The sequence below is a fragment of the Xenopus laevis genome, chromosome 7S (genome assembly GCF_017654675.1).
Source record: "Xenopus laevis strain J_2021 chromosome 7S, Xenopus_laevis_v10.1, whole genome shotgun sequence".
NCBI lineage: Eukaryota > Metazoa > Chordata > Amphibia > Anura > Pipidae > Xenopus > Xenopus laevis.
In genome coordinates this window covers 25,246,808-25,263,467 of record NC_054384.1, presented here as the reverse complement: position 1 = coordinate 25,263,467, position 16,660 = coordinate 25,246,808, and the positions used below count along the sequence as shown (strand labels likewise).

At 42.5% G+C, this 16,660-nt stretch overlaps 1 protein-coding gene across 3 annotated transcripts in view; it reads right to left on the bottom strand.

Moving 5' to 3' along the window:
- Positions 1–9,965, bottom strand: part of pank1.S (pantothenate kinase 1 S homeolog) — a 32,122-nt gene extending 22,157 nt beyond the window's left edge. Inside the window, exon 1 of one of the 3 annotated variants that reach the window (XM_018227503.2) lies at positions 9,559–9,965. In XM_018227503.2, the coding sequence (XP_018082992.1) occupies positions 9,559–9,787 (229 nt within the window). In that variant the 5' untranslated portion in view covers positions 9,788–9,965. Of the gene's footprint in view, positions 1–6,113; positions 6,133–6,723; positions 7,483–9,558 lie in introns of those variants that run through there. The other 2 variants (XM_018227504.2, XM_018227505.2) reach the window with 2 other exon arrangements.
- Between the last annotated feature and the right edge of the window lie 6,695 nt (positions 9,966–16,660).

The following is a 16,660-nucleotide window of genomic DNA, read 5'->3' as shown; positions in this document are numbered from 1 at the left end:
TGCAGCTAACAAGCCAATAGGTATGGGACCTGCTATCCAGAATGAACAGGGCCTGACAGTTGCGTAACGTCTGGGCCCCCCTGCAAAAAAAATCATTGGAGGGCCCCAGCGTACTGAAATTCCCAACCCATCCACCCTCAAATCTGTTGAGGTCCTGTAGAAAACAATAGAAGCTCTCCTTTTCTTGCAAAGATCTGTCTTTTGATCTCTCTCTCTTTATTTGTTTTTTGCTTGTTTTGTTTTTGGATTTTTTTTTTCAGATTGCTCAGTGGCTATTTTTGCTCGCTTTTTGTGCGTTTTATAACTGGATTTTTTAATAACTTTCATGGTTTTATAGAAAATGAGTTTAATTGTGGTTTAAAAAAAAGTTCTAATACCACTAAAATTCAGCCTGTAATAAAAGGGCTCAGTTGCCACCTTTTCAAGCAGCACAGTCCGGGCAAGGGGCAGTCCAATGACGTTCGCCAATTTACGTGAACCCTGCCCGGTTTTCCAAATTGGGACTCTACCTGCTTACGTCTTAACACCAGTCAGAGGTGGCTGTTGCACTAGTTTCCAAGGCATCCCCTGCTTCTAACAGACTTGGAGCTTGGTCAGTACTATTCGCAAAACAATTAGGAAAAGTTCTATAATGTGAATGCACCATGTATGAAAGCCCGACTAAGGGGATGCTTGAAAGCTGGGGAAGATGGCAGAAGCCCACCCTGGCCCTACCATGGGCCATTGACCCTGCAAGGGGCAAGAAGTAATGTTTTATTCTATGATCTGCAGTGGATTGCTTTTTATTCCCTTGGCCTCGTATCACCACATGCAGTTATGATAAAAAGAATCAGATCACAACCACTCTCCAAGGGTAAGCCAAGGAATAGATAGATATACCATAGTTCTGGCTTAGGCTGCTATGAGAATTCAGGCTGAGATTGATTGATTTTCTAAAGAAACAAACAATATGGAAATATGATCTCTGGTGCAACTGATGTGAAAGTGCTTTGCAGGCTTCCCTGGTTGCTACACAAATATCTCTGGGTGACAAAGCTACCAACCACTTATTTCTCCGGTAATCGTTTCCCAGAATCATTTTCCTAATAGCTGATAAAAACCTACCAAGATTTAAAGAAAGTGTATGAATTAGAAATGTACAAAATGTTAATGGGGAAGTAAAACTCTGCTGGATTGGAGTGCACCACAGCCAGAATATATATATATATATATATATATATATATATATATATATATATATATATATATATATATATATATATATATATATATATATATATATATATATATATATATATATATATATATATATATAGTAATAAATACTATAAAATCGTATTTATTACCAGTTTAAAATGTGATATTAAATACACTTATGGCCAATTAAGTACTGAAATTCTTATTGAAAGTAAGAAATAATTTTAACATTATATCAATTCTTCTTAAATTCAGAAAAAAATAGATTTCTAAGTATCATTATTCCCCAGTGCAATCACTCATTTTGCTGCTTAAGTTTAGAAGGATACTGTCATGGGGAAAAAAACATTTTTTCAAAATGAATCCGTTAATAGTGCTACTCCAGCAGAATTCTGCACTGAAATCCATTTCTCAAAAGACCAAACAGATTTTTTATATTCAATTTTGAAATCTGACATGGGGCTAGACATATTGTCAATTTCCCAGCTGCCCCAAGTCATGTGACTTGTGCTCTGATAAACTTCAATCACTCTTTACTGCTGTACTGCAAGTTGGAGTGATATCACCCCCCTCCCTTTTCCCCCCCAGCAGCCAAACAAAAGAACAATGGGAAGGTAACCAGATAACAGCTCCCTAACACAAGATAACAGCTGTCTGGTAGATCTAAGAACAACACACCTAAGGGTAAGGACACACGAGGAGATTCAGGGAGATTTTGTCGCCTGGCTACTAATCGCCTAGTCTTTTGAGCAACTATCTCCCTGAACTGCCTCAGCGTTTTTCCCCATAGGCTACAATGAAAAGTCGCCTGCGCTAATGCACACGCAGCGATGCGTTTTCAATAGTTGCCAGGCGACAAAATCTCCCTGAATCTCCTCGTGTGTCCTTACCCTAAGAACAACAAAATCCTTTGTCCCACTGAGACTCCTTCAGTTACATTGAGAAGGAAAAACAGCAGCCTGCCAGAAAGCATTTCTCTCCTAAAGTGCAGACACAAGTCACATGACCAGGGGCAACTGACAAAATGTCTAGCCCCATGTCAGATTTCAAAATTGAATTTAAAAAAAATCTGTTTGCTCTTTTGAGAAATTGATTTCAGTGCAGAATTCTGCTGGAGTAGCACTATTGACTGATGTGTTTTGAAAAAAAAATGTTTTCCGATGACAGGATCCCTTTAACAAACCAACTATACTCCTCTTACTATATCATTTCTGTCTTTTTTTAACATAACGCCACTCTCTGGGTGGCGTTAAAAAACTGGCGACAATTCTGGAGATAATCTTTAGTAAAACTTGCGAGACAACTTCCGTAGCATGAATGCGATAAAAAGCCTTAATATATATGTTTGCCAGAAAATTCGCAATGACAGAAGGCTATATTCTTGTCTAGTGTCTTGTCAAGATGCAAGCTGCAGATTTGCCGCCTTAGGGTAAGTCCACACTGGGCGTTTTGGGGAGATTTGGTCGCCTGGTGACTAATCGCCTCGTCTTTGCGAGCGACCAATCTCCCCAATTGCCTTCCCTGACTCTGCGCCGGCTTAAAAAACGCCGGCGCTAATCACGCGGCGGTTCGTTTTCCGAAGTCGCCCGAAGTTGCCTCACGAGGAATCTGCTGCGTGTGGTAAGGTAAAGGGTTGATTCTTGGCCTTCATAATTCAGCAGGCTGAGTTTCAGCCCCATGTGACATTAGCCTAAACGTGAGTACAAGAGATTGTAAATTTATTTAATATTTATTTAAATATTACCAGTAGATAAAGGATGTACAGTTTGGATATACTTATATCATGACTGTATTTCAGAAAGCAAAATCCTAGTTTTGACATTGAAACAATGCAGCAAAAGTTTTCCAGCTCAGGTGGCTTCTGCTATATTGTTTCAAGAGTCAGAACTAGCGGTGCAGACCACTATAGAACAGCTAATGTTTTCAATACCAATTGCATTTACAAATAATTTAAAACCTCTTAAAATGTGTGTCTGTGTGTGTGGGGGGGGCTTAAAGGAGAAACAAAGTAAGAAAACAGAGTAAAAAGGCCAATTCCTGCCTGAAAACAAGCTTGTGTCAAGATTCTCAATGATATACACAACAAGCAAAAAATCTGTTCAATCGGATTTATAAACAACAGCACAGTCGCTGTTATAGCATACATTTTTTTTTTACTTTTCTTACTGGCTCAATAACACCACAAAATGAAAGGGTTTTAAAGTAATGAAAATATTATGAACCATTGCCCTGCACTGGTAAAACTGATTTGTTATAATACAACTGTAGTTCATATAAACAAACTGCTGTGTAGTAATGGTGGAAATTGAAGAAAGGCTATATGGCAAAGGTTAAATAGTAGATAACAGATAACACCAATGTGTTCTACAGAGCTTATCTGTAACCCGAGCCTTTTCTCCTTTGAATGGCTGCCCCCATGGCTACACAGCAGCTTATTTATATAAACAATAGTAGTGTTTCTGAAGCAAACACAGCAGTTTTAGCAGTGCAGGGCAACACTGCATTATATTTTATTACATTAATACACTTTCATTTTTTGATGTTGCTGATTCCACTTACAAGGTTGATTAAATGACAATAATCCTGAGAAAAGGGAAAACTTAAAATGCTGTCAGCAGTGTCGGACTGGCCCGGCGGGAAACCGGGAAAAAACCCGGTGGGCCCCGACCCTCGTGGGCCCCCGGCGGGCCAGAACCCTTCTCTAGATATTTCCAATTCCGGCGATGTGTGCCGAACGGCGCTGTTGCACATGCGCGCCGAACGGCGCTCTTACGCATGCGCGCCAAGCGGCGGTGTTGCTGGGCCGACGCATTTTAGTAGGGGTGCAGGGGGCCGGAGGGGGGCCCCTGGACAGCAGTCCCGGTGGGCCCCGGGCCCCCCAGTCCGACCCTGGCTGTCAGAGGAAGGCAATTTGAAGAAAAACTAGTGAACTTTGCTTTTGCAATTGAAATGTGTCATTGAGACTATGTCCAACATGGACCCTTGCCAGGTAACGTCAATAACACGCATAAAAGAGAACCCTGCAAACCAGAAAAACACGTTTTTACTGAAAAGAAACTTTTTTTTTGCAACTGCAATCTATGACCCTTTCTTGTATCCACTCAGCAATCACTATTAAATGATATACAATACTAGTGTGACATGTGGCAGTTTTGTGTTGAATGGGGCTCATTCTGAATGTCACTTTTGGGAAACAATATATTGTGTGCGTAAGAGACAGAGGGCTTGTTCCTTTACAACGGATCCTTACAATGGCACAAGGAACAGACAGACACAAGTCAGGTCAGGTTCAGCCTTTCAAAAAAACAGTGTTGATCCCAAGTATTCTCCTGGTTTAGTACACACAGAGCATTCGGATGACAAAGACAATACGTTTTGGAAATGCAAAGTCAGTGCAGCGGTCACAGGATGTCATGCCTCGAAAGCTGCAGGCTTTTAGATTATATTGGGCATTTTAAATCAAAAAACATTTGAAAGGTTGCCAATGCAGGTACTGTATAAGACTTGTTATCCACAATGCTCGGGACCTGGGGTTTTCTGTATAAGGGATCTTTCACGTAAGTAAAAAGAGGGACAAAAATGTTTTTGCACACAACGCAGCGAAATGTTTTGACCACGCCCCTTTCTGTGGCCACACCCCCTAATTGCCATGTTCAAAATTTGGCAGGTTATGAAAGTTTGAAAATAATTCTCCTTATCTAAAGTTTTTTTGTGTCTCAAAATTGTTACAATGTATCTTATTTGCACCTGTTAGCTGTTCTGTGCTCTCTGCTAAAAGCCAATTAAGTTGGCTGTTCAGTGCAGAGAAAATAGGGACTTTCCAGTACAAATGAGGGACTGCAGGTTGTGCTGTCAAAAGAGGGACTGTCCCTCTGAAAAAGGGACAGTTGGGAGGTATGTCTTTCAGTATGTTGGATAATGGATCCCATACTAAGCCTGAAGCGTAAACCAGTGGGCCCTGCCAAGCAGTGAAGCATTACCCTTCACTATTTTTCATAATAACATATATTATGCATATACTAATTTAAAATAGGTAATGGTTTCAAAGTTATTTGTATATGTAATGGCAATTGAAAGCCATGTGCCGGCCTGAATGAGCACAGAAATTTCGACATTCGATGTCTGGGACAGAGGAAAAATATGGCTGCAAAATGCAGAAAGAAAAAAGTATCCTGGCCCCTTGCAGTTACTGAAGGGGGCCTGGGAATGGAAGAATCACTAGTGGGGGAAATCTAGCATCTTGTCACACGCACACCCCCAGAGCGATTCTTCCATTCCTTCTCTTCTGATCAGCTGGCTTCTGTTACATTGTTTGAGCACTCAGAGTAAGTAGTGCAGGTCAAATAAACAGCCCGACAGACAGAAATTACATTTGCACATAACTTGTAGGCTACTTAAATTTACATTTTCTGTCATGTAAAAATCCGTTTTTGGGTGAAGATCTCCCAAAAGAGTTAATAAGCAGAACCGTCATCATGATTACATTAAAGGAACAGTAACACCAAAAGTGTAGCGTAATGAACATATACTGTCCTGTTGCCCTGCACTGGTAAAACTGGTGTTTCCTTCAGCAGCACTTCCATCGTTTATAAACAAGCGCTGTGTAGCCATGGGGGCAGCTATTTAAATCTGAAAAGGGAAAAAAAGCGCAGGATACTCAGCATTTAACAGATAAGCTCTGTAGTATACAATGGGATTCTTCAAAACGTATTTGTGATTGAATGGCTGCCCCCATGGCTACACGGCAGTTTGTTTATATAAACTCTAGTTGTGTTTCTAAAGTAAATCCACCACTTTTACCAGTGCAGGGCAACAGAACATTATGTTGTCATTCCTTTAAAACACTTTCATTTTTTGGTATTACTGTCCCTTTAACAGAAGAAGTAACATGCAATAGGCTATGGGAGAGTCTATACCTGAATACACTTCACACAACCAGGATTCTATCGGAGGAACACTGTCGCAGCTAAATCAACATTATGACCCTGTTCCTGTTAGGGATCACTGGGGCTCATATATAAACACTGGGCAAATTTGCACCTAGGCCTATGGCAACCAATCAAATGTATGCTTTCATTGCTCAACTGGCAGCTGTCTGTAAAAAGCCAGTCACTGATTGGTCGCTATGGGTAACTGCCCAGGGGCAAATTAGGCCAATGTTTATAAATCAGCCCCTATATTTCCAGACCCTCAGCTGCCTTTCACTGTGTTCTGTTCCATTTGCCAACAACGTCTCTAATAACAAGTACACACTTTATAGTGGCTATCAGGACATGCTGGGAGTTGCAGTGAAACATCAGCTGGAGCGCTACATCCTTGCTGTGACCTGTGCCTGCAGCAAGAGCACTTACTCTGTATATATATCTACACACATTTCCAACTATATATATATATATATATATATATATATATATATATATATATATATATATATATATATATATATATATATTTCTACACACACTTCCAAATAACTATATGGACAGCTGCAAAAAAAGACAGAGAAATATGGAATATTGTACTCACAGTGCTTCTTGCCATCAATAAGCTTCATTGTAAAGTGCTGATTGGTTTAAATACACAGTGTGGTGGACTTGTTCTGCTACTGAGCACCAAGACGGATCCTGAGATGTCCCCTGTACCCTTACATGGGTGAAATCACTGGGGAACAAGGTGACTTTTTTTCCCCTGCATATAAATTGCGAAACACCTCATGAAGAGAGCTTTCTGCACACGGTATTTACCATGCAGCTACAATAGCCATGCTCTCTGGCTACCTACTGGCTGCTCCCCAGCCCAGCCTCCTATGGTGTCAGTGGGTGTGTCGGGCCTCCTCTCTCCCCATTGGTTCTGCTCAGATGGCATTTAACTCAGCATTGATTTCCAGCAGTCAGACTACACACCTACTGACTGAGCCAGCACCAATCCATTCCTGCTTTGCTTCATGGTGTCAGGGGTAGAGAAAAAAAGGGGGGCTTGGGAACAGCTACAGTCAGAAGGAAAGGAAAATGCTGCATTATCGCATTCCCATAATATGCCTCGGTTTTCCTGACTTTCCTGTTGCTCGTGTCTGTGTTTCCATGTCAGCCGTTACCAGTGTCAGTATTGTACAGACACATAATGATTCTAAGGGTGGGGGTGGATGAATAAGGATTACAGGGCCAGGGGGCACTTCATCCCGGATCAGTAGATTTTAATAGGTAGAACAGGTTGCTACAAGACACATCTATCAAGTTCAATCCTTTGCTCGCTTAATTCCTCTTTAAAGGGGTAGTTCACCTTTAAGTTAACTTTTAGGGTCAGGCCACATGGGCAGATTAGTCGCCAGGCGACAAACCTCCTCTTCTTCGCGGCGACTAATCTCCCCGATCTGCCTTACCCTGGCTAAAATGTAAATCGCCTGGGGGCAGGCACACGGAGCGCTTCGTTTTCCAAAGTCGCCCGTAATTGCCTCACTTCGGGCGACTTCGGAAAACGAAGCGATCCGTGTGCCTGCCCCCAGGCGATTTACATTTTAGCTGGCAGAAGGCAGGGGAAGGCAGATCGGGGAGATTAGTCGCCAGCGAAAAAGAGGAAATTTGTCGCCTGGCAACTAACCTCCCCGAATCTGCCCGTGTGGTCAGACCCTTAGTATGTTCTAGAATGGCCGATTCTCAGCAACTTTTCAATTGGCCTTTATTTTTCATAATTTTTTAATTATTTGTCTTCTAAGTTTTTCCAGCTTTCAAATGGGGTGTCACTGACCCCAGCTGAAAAGGCTATGGGTTCGGTAAGGCTACATATGTATTGTTATTGCTATTTTTTATGACCCTTCTTTCTATTCTGGCCTCTCCTATTCATATTCCAGTCTCTTATTCAAATCAATGCATGGTTGCTAGGGTAATGTGGGCCCTAGCAACCAGATTGCTGAAATTGCTGAGAACTGCTGAATAAAAAGCTAAATAACTCAAAAACCACAAATAATAAAAAAAAAATGAAAACCAGAATATCACTCTCTACATAATAATAAGGGCATAGACATGTGGAGATTCGGGACGATTAGTCGCCCGCCTCTTCTTCGGGCGACTAATCTCTCCAAATTGCTATCCCACCGGCTAAAATCTAATTTGTCAGCGGGATGGCACTGGGAGCGCTTCATCTTAGATTCTAGCTGGCGGGAAGGCAGTTCGGGAAGATTATTCGCCCGAAGAAGAGGCAATTTGTCACGGATGACTAAATCTCCCCGAATTTCCACGTGTGTCTCTGCCCTTAGGGCTATTCCACACGGGGAGATAGCCTTGCGTTTGCGGTCGCGGCGACAAAGCGCCGCGCCAGTCGCCGCGACCGGCGCAGGCGACAGTTTTGTATGGGCGCCTATGTAAAAACGCCTGTGCTAACCACACGAGGCGATGCGCTTTTCAACAGTCGCCTGAAAATGCCTCGCCAGGCTTTTTCAGGCGACTGTTGAAAAGCGCATCGCCTCGTGTGGTTAGCACAGGCGTTTTTACATAGGCGCCCATACAAAACTGTCGCCTGCGCCGGTCGCGGCGACTGGCGCGGCGCTTTGTCGCCGCGACCGCAAACGCAGGGCTATCTCCCCGTGTGGACTAGCCCTTAAAGTTAACTCAAAGGTGAACAATCCCTTTGACTATTGGCTTAATGCGGGCTCCAATTACCTCCGAGGGGAAGCAGCTACTAGACCTGTCCCTGGATGAAACACACTGTATTCGGTTATTGATACTGTACCGGTAAATCCTGTTTTTCTGGTTTGCCGCTCACTTATTCATTATAACAGTTTTGCATTTGTTTGGGGGGGGGGGTTATTTCTCCAGTCACCCCTTGCTGGTACTGAAGGTGTTACAGCACTGGGAGAAACACTGGATTTCCACTCTGCAGTGATCAGACGGGGAGGGGGAGTGGAGGATGCACAATCAGTGAAAACTGAAGGCAATGGAGGGGAGGGGTGCTGCTGTCTTGTCATGCAATCACCCAGAGGGTGAGATCACACGGTGCAGCCCAGGGAAAGAGCACCCCAAAAGCTGGGCACCCACCTGGCACAATGATAATGATACCTGGCCCAAAGCAGCATGCAGGTCATTCATTTAGCAATGGGCAGGCATGGAAGCTGCTGCAGAACTTCTTAGCTTAGGTGCAAGCATCTTTCCAAGCCCACATAGTCCCAGTACATTTTGCATTCAAATAATACAAGGCAGTAATAAACATTGCTGATCCTATTAACCCACTCATTTGACATCCAACTGTCACAGGACTACAACTCCCAGATACCCTTATGACGTTTCTCACTATTCAGTCTAAGGTCATAGGTTGGTTCCTAGTCCAAGGGGAAAGAAGGCATGTGGGACCACCAAACTGGCCACTTACGGGGTCTGTTCCTCCTGCCTGAATCCATTCTTCTCCTGGCCCTGGTCTTCTTGGCTGGGGATCCCTGGTGGAGAGGGTCTGGTTGCCCACGCTGGTGTTGCAGCGGCGCATGGTCAGGGAGGCTCCGGCTTGATTCTCCATTGCTCAGCAGAAGGAGGGCTGGTGGCGAGTGGAAGCCATTCTGCTTGTAGGAATCGTCGGGAGCCTTGGGCTTGCACTGATCTCCCATTATTTTGACAGTATTGGTGTCACTGCCTGACAGCAGCCTTGGAAATAGCTCCTTATGCTTGAGACAGGTGCCGCCACGACATTAATGCAGTTCTTGGTGACATCATGGTCACACTCGTGTTCTGACTGCAGCCAGTGCAGCTACCAGTGACGTCATGCACCTCCCACCGCATGACAGGAGAAAGGCGGGCTCATTGGAGACAGGGACAAGCTGTAGGTGGGATAAATAGGCTTATCATGGAAGCAGCAAGGGCAGCCATTAGGGGGGTTAGGGTGGGACAACTGTAGGGGGCTTGGTCATTACTGGGGCCCTGAAACTCTATTTATTTTGTTCAGTTTCAGTACACAGCATAATATAAGACCCCCCTGATAGATGACCTGGAAGCAGTCAATTAAATGTCATAAAAGTAAATGGTGAACTGAATTATCAGACTGCAGAAATTGGACTGTACAGCAGCTAATTTACATCAGTGACACAGGTCCTGACTCAGGTTACAATTTGCACTCAGTTTTCTAAATCCTGCTTTGCATGTTGGCTGTGATTTGGTAAATATTATTGAATGAATGGAAAATTCCCGAAATCAGAGCACTAACACATACACGATCATAGTAGGTACAGAAGCATATTGTTGTTGGCATGGTTTCATGTTTGCAGGTGGCAAAGTGCTGCAAAAAATAGCAATAACATAAATAAAGTACATTTGTTGTGCTCACCTGCAGGTCACAGAGGAACAGACAGGGTTGTAAATTGGGGTAGGCAGAGGAGGCACATGCTGAGAGGGGGGTGCTGGCCTGGCATCAGGTCCAGACTGAGAATTAAAATAGGCCCTGGCATTTCAGGTACACAGAGGCCCAAACAGCCCCCTAAATACTGATTTTCTATGGCACTTTATAGCAGCCCCTGCCTGGCATTCACCTCTTCTGCCTGCCCTCCTCTAAGTTCAGCTTTTCTCTGTGTTTGGCCCACCAAAACTTCCCTAGATAGTGCTGTTTCTGCCTTGAACATGGGGGAGGGGCAGGGGTTGACCTTGCTTGTCTTCATCTGGGTACAGGCACCACTTGGTAGAAACTGTAAACAAATCACACAGCATCTGGGGGTCATCCTGTGAATCACCCATTAGGAGGAAAAAAATAAAACATAACCCCCTGTAATAAACCTCTTATGAATCGGAATGTGAACAGGGGACACTGGGAGCTGTAGTTCTATAACAGCTGAGGGTTATGGGAATCCATGTCAAAAAATTAAGGAATTGGTGTGCAATGCCAATAATTGTACCATTATTAATCAAAAGAAAAAGTGTCTAAAAATAATCAATAAAGGGAAAGAGTACTCCCAGTTCACCCCAGTCTACGGGTGCAAGAATCCAAAACAGCAAAAAGTTGTGAGTTCTCTCCAAAAGTAAAGACCAAAATTATGATAAAAAATCAAATCATTTATTAGGACATACAGATGACCGCCTAACGTGTTTCGTGCCTACTGGGGCACTTACTCATAGACTGAGAATCCATGCTGTCACATTCCTCCATCCCTTCAGCTATTACTCAACTACAACTCCCAGATACACCTTGCACCACTGTGGGACCCCAAAACTGGCCACTTAGGCTGAGGGTCTGTTCTTCCTGCCTGAATCAATCCTTCTCCTGACCCTGCTCTTCTTGAACAGAGATCCCTGGTGCTGTGGATCCGGCTGCCCACAGTCATTCTATTTGTAGGATGGTTGGTTGCCTTGGGCTTGCACTGATCTCCCTTTATTTTTTGGTATCGGTGTCCCTGCCTGACACGCTCAGAGCGTTTTTCCTTTCCACAAATGCAGTTCTTTGTGACGTCATTATCACACTTGTGTTTGGACTGCAGCCAGTGCATTTACAAGTGACGTCACCACCAGGTCTGGACTAGAAGTCAAAATAAGCCCTGCCATTTCAAGTACATAGAGGCCCAACCAGCCCACTAAATAGTGACTTTCTATGGCATTGTAAAGCAGCCCCTCTGGCATTTGCCAGAACCCACAGATTGCCAGGCCGGGCCTGGCTCACCACATGATGGCACCTCGCACCAGTAACAGAAGAAATGTCCGGGAGACATGGACAAGCTGTAGGTGGGACAAATAAGCTTATCATGGAAGTGGCAGCAGCAAGGGCAGCCTTTAGGGGGGTTAGGGTGGGACAACCGTAGAGGGCTTGGTCATTGCTGGGGCCTGAAAACTTGGTATTCTTATTCTAAGTATCTTGTTAAGTATCAGCAAACAGCAAAACACAGGGCAACAGTGATAGAAGACTTGCTAGCAATCAATTAAAGAAGGTCATTAAAGTTAATTATACCAGACTGCAGAAACTGGACTGTATGGCAGCTAATTTACAGCACTGACACAGGGCCTTGTTACTACTTGTGCTTTGCATGCTGGCTGGGCTATAGCAATTCTAATCAAATAAATATAAATTTCAGAAATCAAAGTGCTTGCACATATCTGATCATCTCTTAAAGGTAGTATGTAAAGGAGTGATTTGTTGTTTGCATGGTTTCTAGTTTGGCAAAGTGTTGTAAAACATCTTTTCAATGACTATAACATAAATAAAATATATTTGTTGTGCTTATGTGCAGATCATAGAGACACAGTCAGGGCTGGATATAAGGGTAGGCAGAAGAAGCACGTGCTGAGGGCACAATGGTAAGGGGGCATTGGGAATGTACCTCTTCTGTCTGCATTTCTCTAGGTTTAGCTATTCTCTGAGCTTGGCCAAATCTCCCCTGCTTGAGCTCACCCTGCACTCTGGGGGGCATCTGTTAACTTTTGGCTCTCCAATACCACCATTTTCTGTATATTATTTAAAGTGTGTGAACCCATTACATGTGACATTAAACTTTGGGCTCCCCAACCTGAGCACAGGCATCACATGGCACATGGCACACCTGTAGGCTTTTGCATATTTAGTATATACAACATTTGCTTTTCTTCTTATTATCCACATGGGGTCCAGGTTGGACACCATGGGGCAGATTTAAGCTGGCCATAAATGCAGAGATCCGATCGTTCGATTCCTCGAACAATCGGACTTCCCCATCTCCCGACCTGCCACTAACCATTCTGATCAAATAAAGTAGTAAAAGAACAGATCAGACAATGTTCTGCCCCTGACAGCAATCATACAAAAGTTATGTCCAGCAAAAGCTGGTGACAGTCTCCCCCTTAAAATCGTATGATCTGCAATAGATGCAGAGAAATTATCGGCAGCCGACAGAAATCTTTTAACCTGTCCGATAGACCAAAAAATCGATCTCTGCCTGACGAAAAATGTCGGGACTCTCCACACACGGTCTAAAAATCGGCAGACATCACAGTGTAAAAAAAATTTTTATGTACTTTTTCTTTTTAAGCATCTTTTGCCGGGACTTACTTACAAAGGTCTGAAGTAGTGTAAAATACCTTGAAAAATGTGCCAATTATTTTACACAGCTTTTTACAGTTTTTTCTCGAATTTCATTTTACACAGCATAATAAATAGGCCCTCATGTGTACTTTAGTAGGTTATGACCATTTATGTGTTGCTTGCCCTTCGTAAGCCCTGTCTGGACTGATTTTTTACCAGTTTAATTGGGTTGCTGGGTGCATCCCTCAATAAAAAGGGTGTAACGGCCTGTATATTCAGGTGGCAGTATGACCACAGTATAATGAAAGCCCTTCCTAAAATATTTACTTCTGTGATAAACAACTTTACTGTATCAGGCTTCTGTGATTAATTAGATCAGAGATAGCCTCCCATATGTCTCCCTTTGTGAACTCTTTAATCAACTCCTGTAAACATTTCCTAAAAAACAAAACTTTTCAAGAACTGATCAGTCAGGGATGGCAGAAAGATTTTTGGAATTCATACAGACACCAAGGGGCAGATTTATCAAGGGTCGAAGTGAATTCGAGAGAATTTTCGAAGTAAAAAACATTCGAAATTGAAAGTAATTTTTTGGATACTTCAACCATCGAATAGGATACTACGAGTTCGACTTCGATTTGAAGTAAAATCTTTCGAATATTCGACCATTCGATAATCGAAGTACTGTCTCTTTAAAAAAAACTTCGACATCAATACTTCGCCAAATTAAACCTGCCAAAGTGCTATGTTAGCCTACGGGGACCTTCTAGAGAGCATTTTTCTATGTTTTTGGAAGTCGAAGTATAATCGTTCGATCGATCGTTGAGATCGTTCGTACGATTTTACTTTCGACCGCAGGATACCCAAATTCGATGAAAAAAAATTTGATGGTCAAATTCCGTATTTTTAACTTCGAAATAATGATACCTAAGCGCTCAATAGAAGTGTTATTAAACTAATTTTGTTATGTTTGGCAAACAAAGAGTACTGAAGACCTTTTTCTAGTGAATAACATGCTTTACTCAGTGGTGGATAAAATCAGTATATCATCCAAACAGACTGATGTAAAATGTCATTGACAAAATGCTGAAATATGCCTGGGGCATTGCAAAGAACAAAAGGCATTACAAATAAGAAGGAACGGATAAAAGTTTCTAAATAGTTATTTGATTACGTTGTCTGTAGTTCATATCAAATCATATCAATGCCTACATCATACTAAATGATAATTTAATCATACTAAATGATAATTTAAAGGGGAAGGAAACCTTCTTCCACGCGATATTCTTCCTGCTTTGAACGGCGTTTTGGCGCATGCGCAGTAGGATCATTTAGCCGGTACGGATCTAATGCGCATGTGCGTGACTTTTGGCGCATGCGCAGTAGATCCGTACCAGCGAAATGCTCCTACTGCGCATGCGCCGTTCAAAGCAGGAAGAAGATCGCGTGGAAGAAGATGTCGTCTGTGAACTCCCTGGACTGGACCTGCGCAGAAGGGTAAGTAACAAGTTAGGGGCATTTGCCCAGCGGGACGGGTAGGCCAGGGGGGAGGAGGGAGGGTGGGCAACAAACGGGAGGGGGGGTGGGGGGTTTGCGCCGACTAGGTTTCCTTCCCCTTTAAAGGTGAACAACCCCTTTAAAATTTAATCAAAGTACTACAGCTCTACGCAATATGTTGGCGCTATATAAATACATGATAATAGTAATAACTATTACTGTTCTAAGAAGTTTTTTTTTATCCCCATCCCGTCTCTATATCTTGTACCCCTTATTTGTCTAAAAATCAATAAAATGTAATTGAAAAAAAAAAACTAAGATATGTCCAGTGAGACGACAGTACAAGCAAGGTTTAACTGACATCTACAAGGAAATAGCAGATGATATCAGGCCAATTTGCATAGGTTCATATGATGTGGAGAAGGTGCTGAAGAGGGAGGTCAGTGGTAAAGGCTGGATTGAATCTCTTAAATATCTCTCTCTGTGAGGTCTCTGTGAGGTCTCCAGGGACTCCAACAAAAGCCAGTTTGTCCATCAAGGACTTGGAGGACCCTATGTGGAACTGATGCATTAAGGCCCTGTCATTCCACTCAGTGTCTGCTGCATGTCTATGAAAATACACAACATAATCCTCCTTGATGCAAGGAACAGAGACTACTCTGTTTCTTTTTCACAAGGTGACAGCCTCAGCCACAGGATGGCATGTGAAAGAAAGAAAACTAGTTTTATATACAGTACTTCTTCAAACCTCTCTTTGAAGAAATTGAACTATAAAGTACGGAATTTTGCTATTTTAGGTGACAGTATATACCTTGTAAAATGGTATTCTCTTCTTTCTGACTCACTCACATTAGAAAGTTGCCAATATATTTTATAGAAGATTGTGAGTATATTTGTTGCCCACGAGATGGCAATATTTTTGTATGAAAAAATACCGCTGGTTCTGTTGAATCTAAGGGGGCATTTTTATTATACTGTGTAAAAACCAGCGGGATAACGCACCACACAGACAGGCTTTGCCGTGTAAAAAAAATGGTGTAAAAATGTTTACACTTTTTTTCATTAGAGTGACTTTTGCCAGAAAAATAGTGGCGGCAAATCTAGCGTTCGCATGGTGTAAAATTACACACAATTCTGCAAATTTTGTTATACACAGAATAATAAATATGCCTGCGTTTTAGGAAGGTTGTACTTTTAAGTGCTTATAAAGTCCAAGAAGCTGCTGCACACTGTTATAGGTGAATCAATATTTGTTGTGTTGTTTATTAGCTCATATAAAGTATACAAGGCAACGTTTCGGACCTCGCAGTGCTGTCTAGCCCTGATGAATTCAGATCAGTACATAAACAACAAAAATTAAACACAGGTTTATGTGGTTCTTTAAAGCCATAAAGATACAAATATAATTGATAGGTTCCACATTAATACTGCTTGGTAGCAGGTGGGTGATATTGTGCACATTTTAAAATACAATGCTTAAAAACAATGTTGCATAGTAATAATAGGCATGCACCGAATCCAGGATTTGGTTCGGGATTCGGCCAGGATTCAGCTTTTTTTCAGCAGGATTCGGCCGAATCCTTCTGCCTGGCTGAACCGAATCCTAATTTGAATATGCAAATTAGGGGCGGGGAGGGAAATTGCGTGACTTTTTGTCACAAAACAAGGAAGTAAAATTTTTTTTCCATATAATATACTTACTAGCTGCTTTCAAAGTAAAACTCCCAAACTTGGCTGCCCTAGTAAGTTGCAGGTAAAACTTAGTCCCTTTGTAAAATGTATAATGAAGCAATAGAATTCTTAATGAATCAGATGAAAATTGAGCGTAGGACTGGCCAGATATGGGATGACTTTGACGTAGTTGGCCAGCTTAAATATATTGCAATATATGGACAAACAATCCCTGTCGGCAGCTTTTATTGGCCCATGACAGACCAAGTCGGCAGTTTATCGGCCCGTGGCTAGGGCTTTCCCGATTGATATCTGGCCATGCCGATCGGGCAGGTTAAAA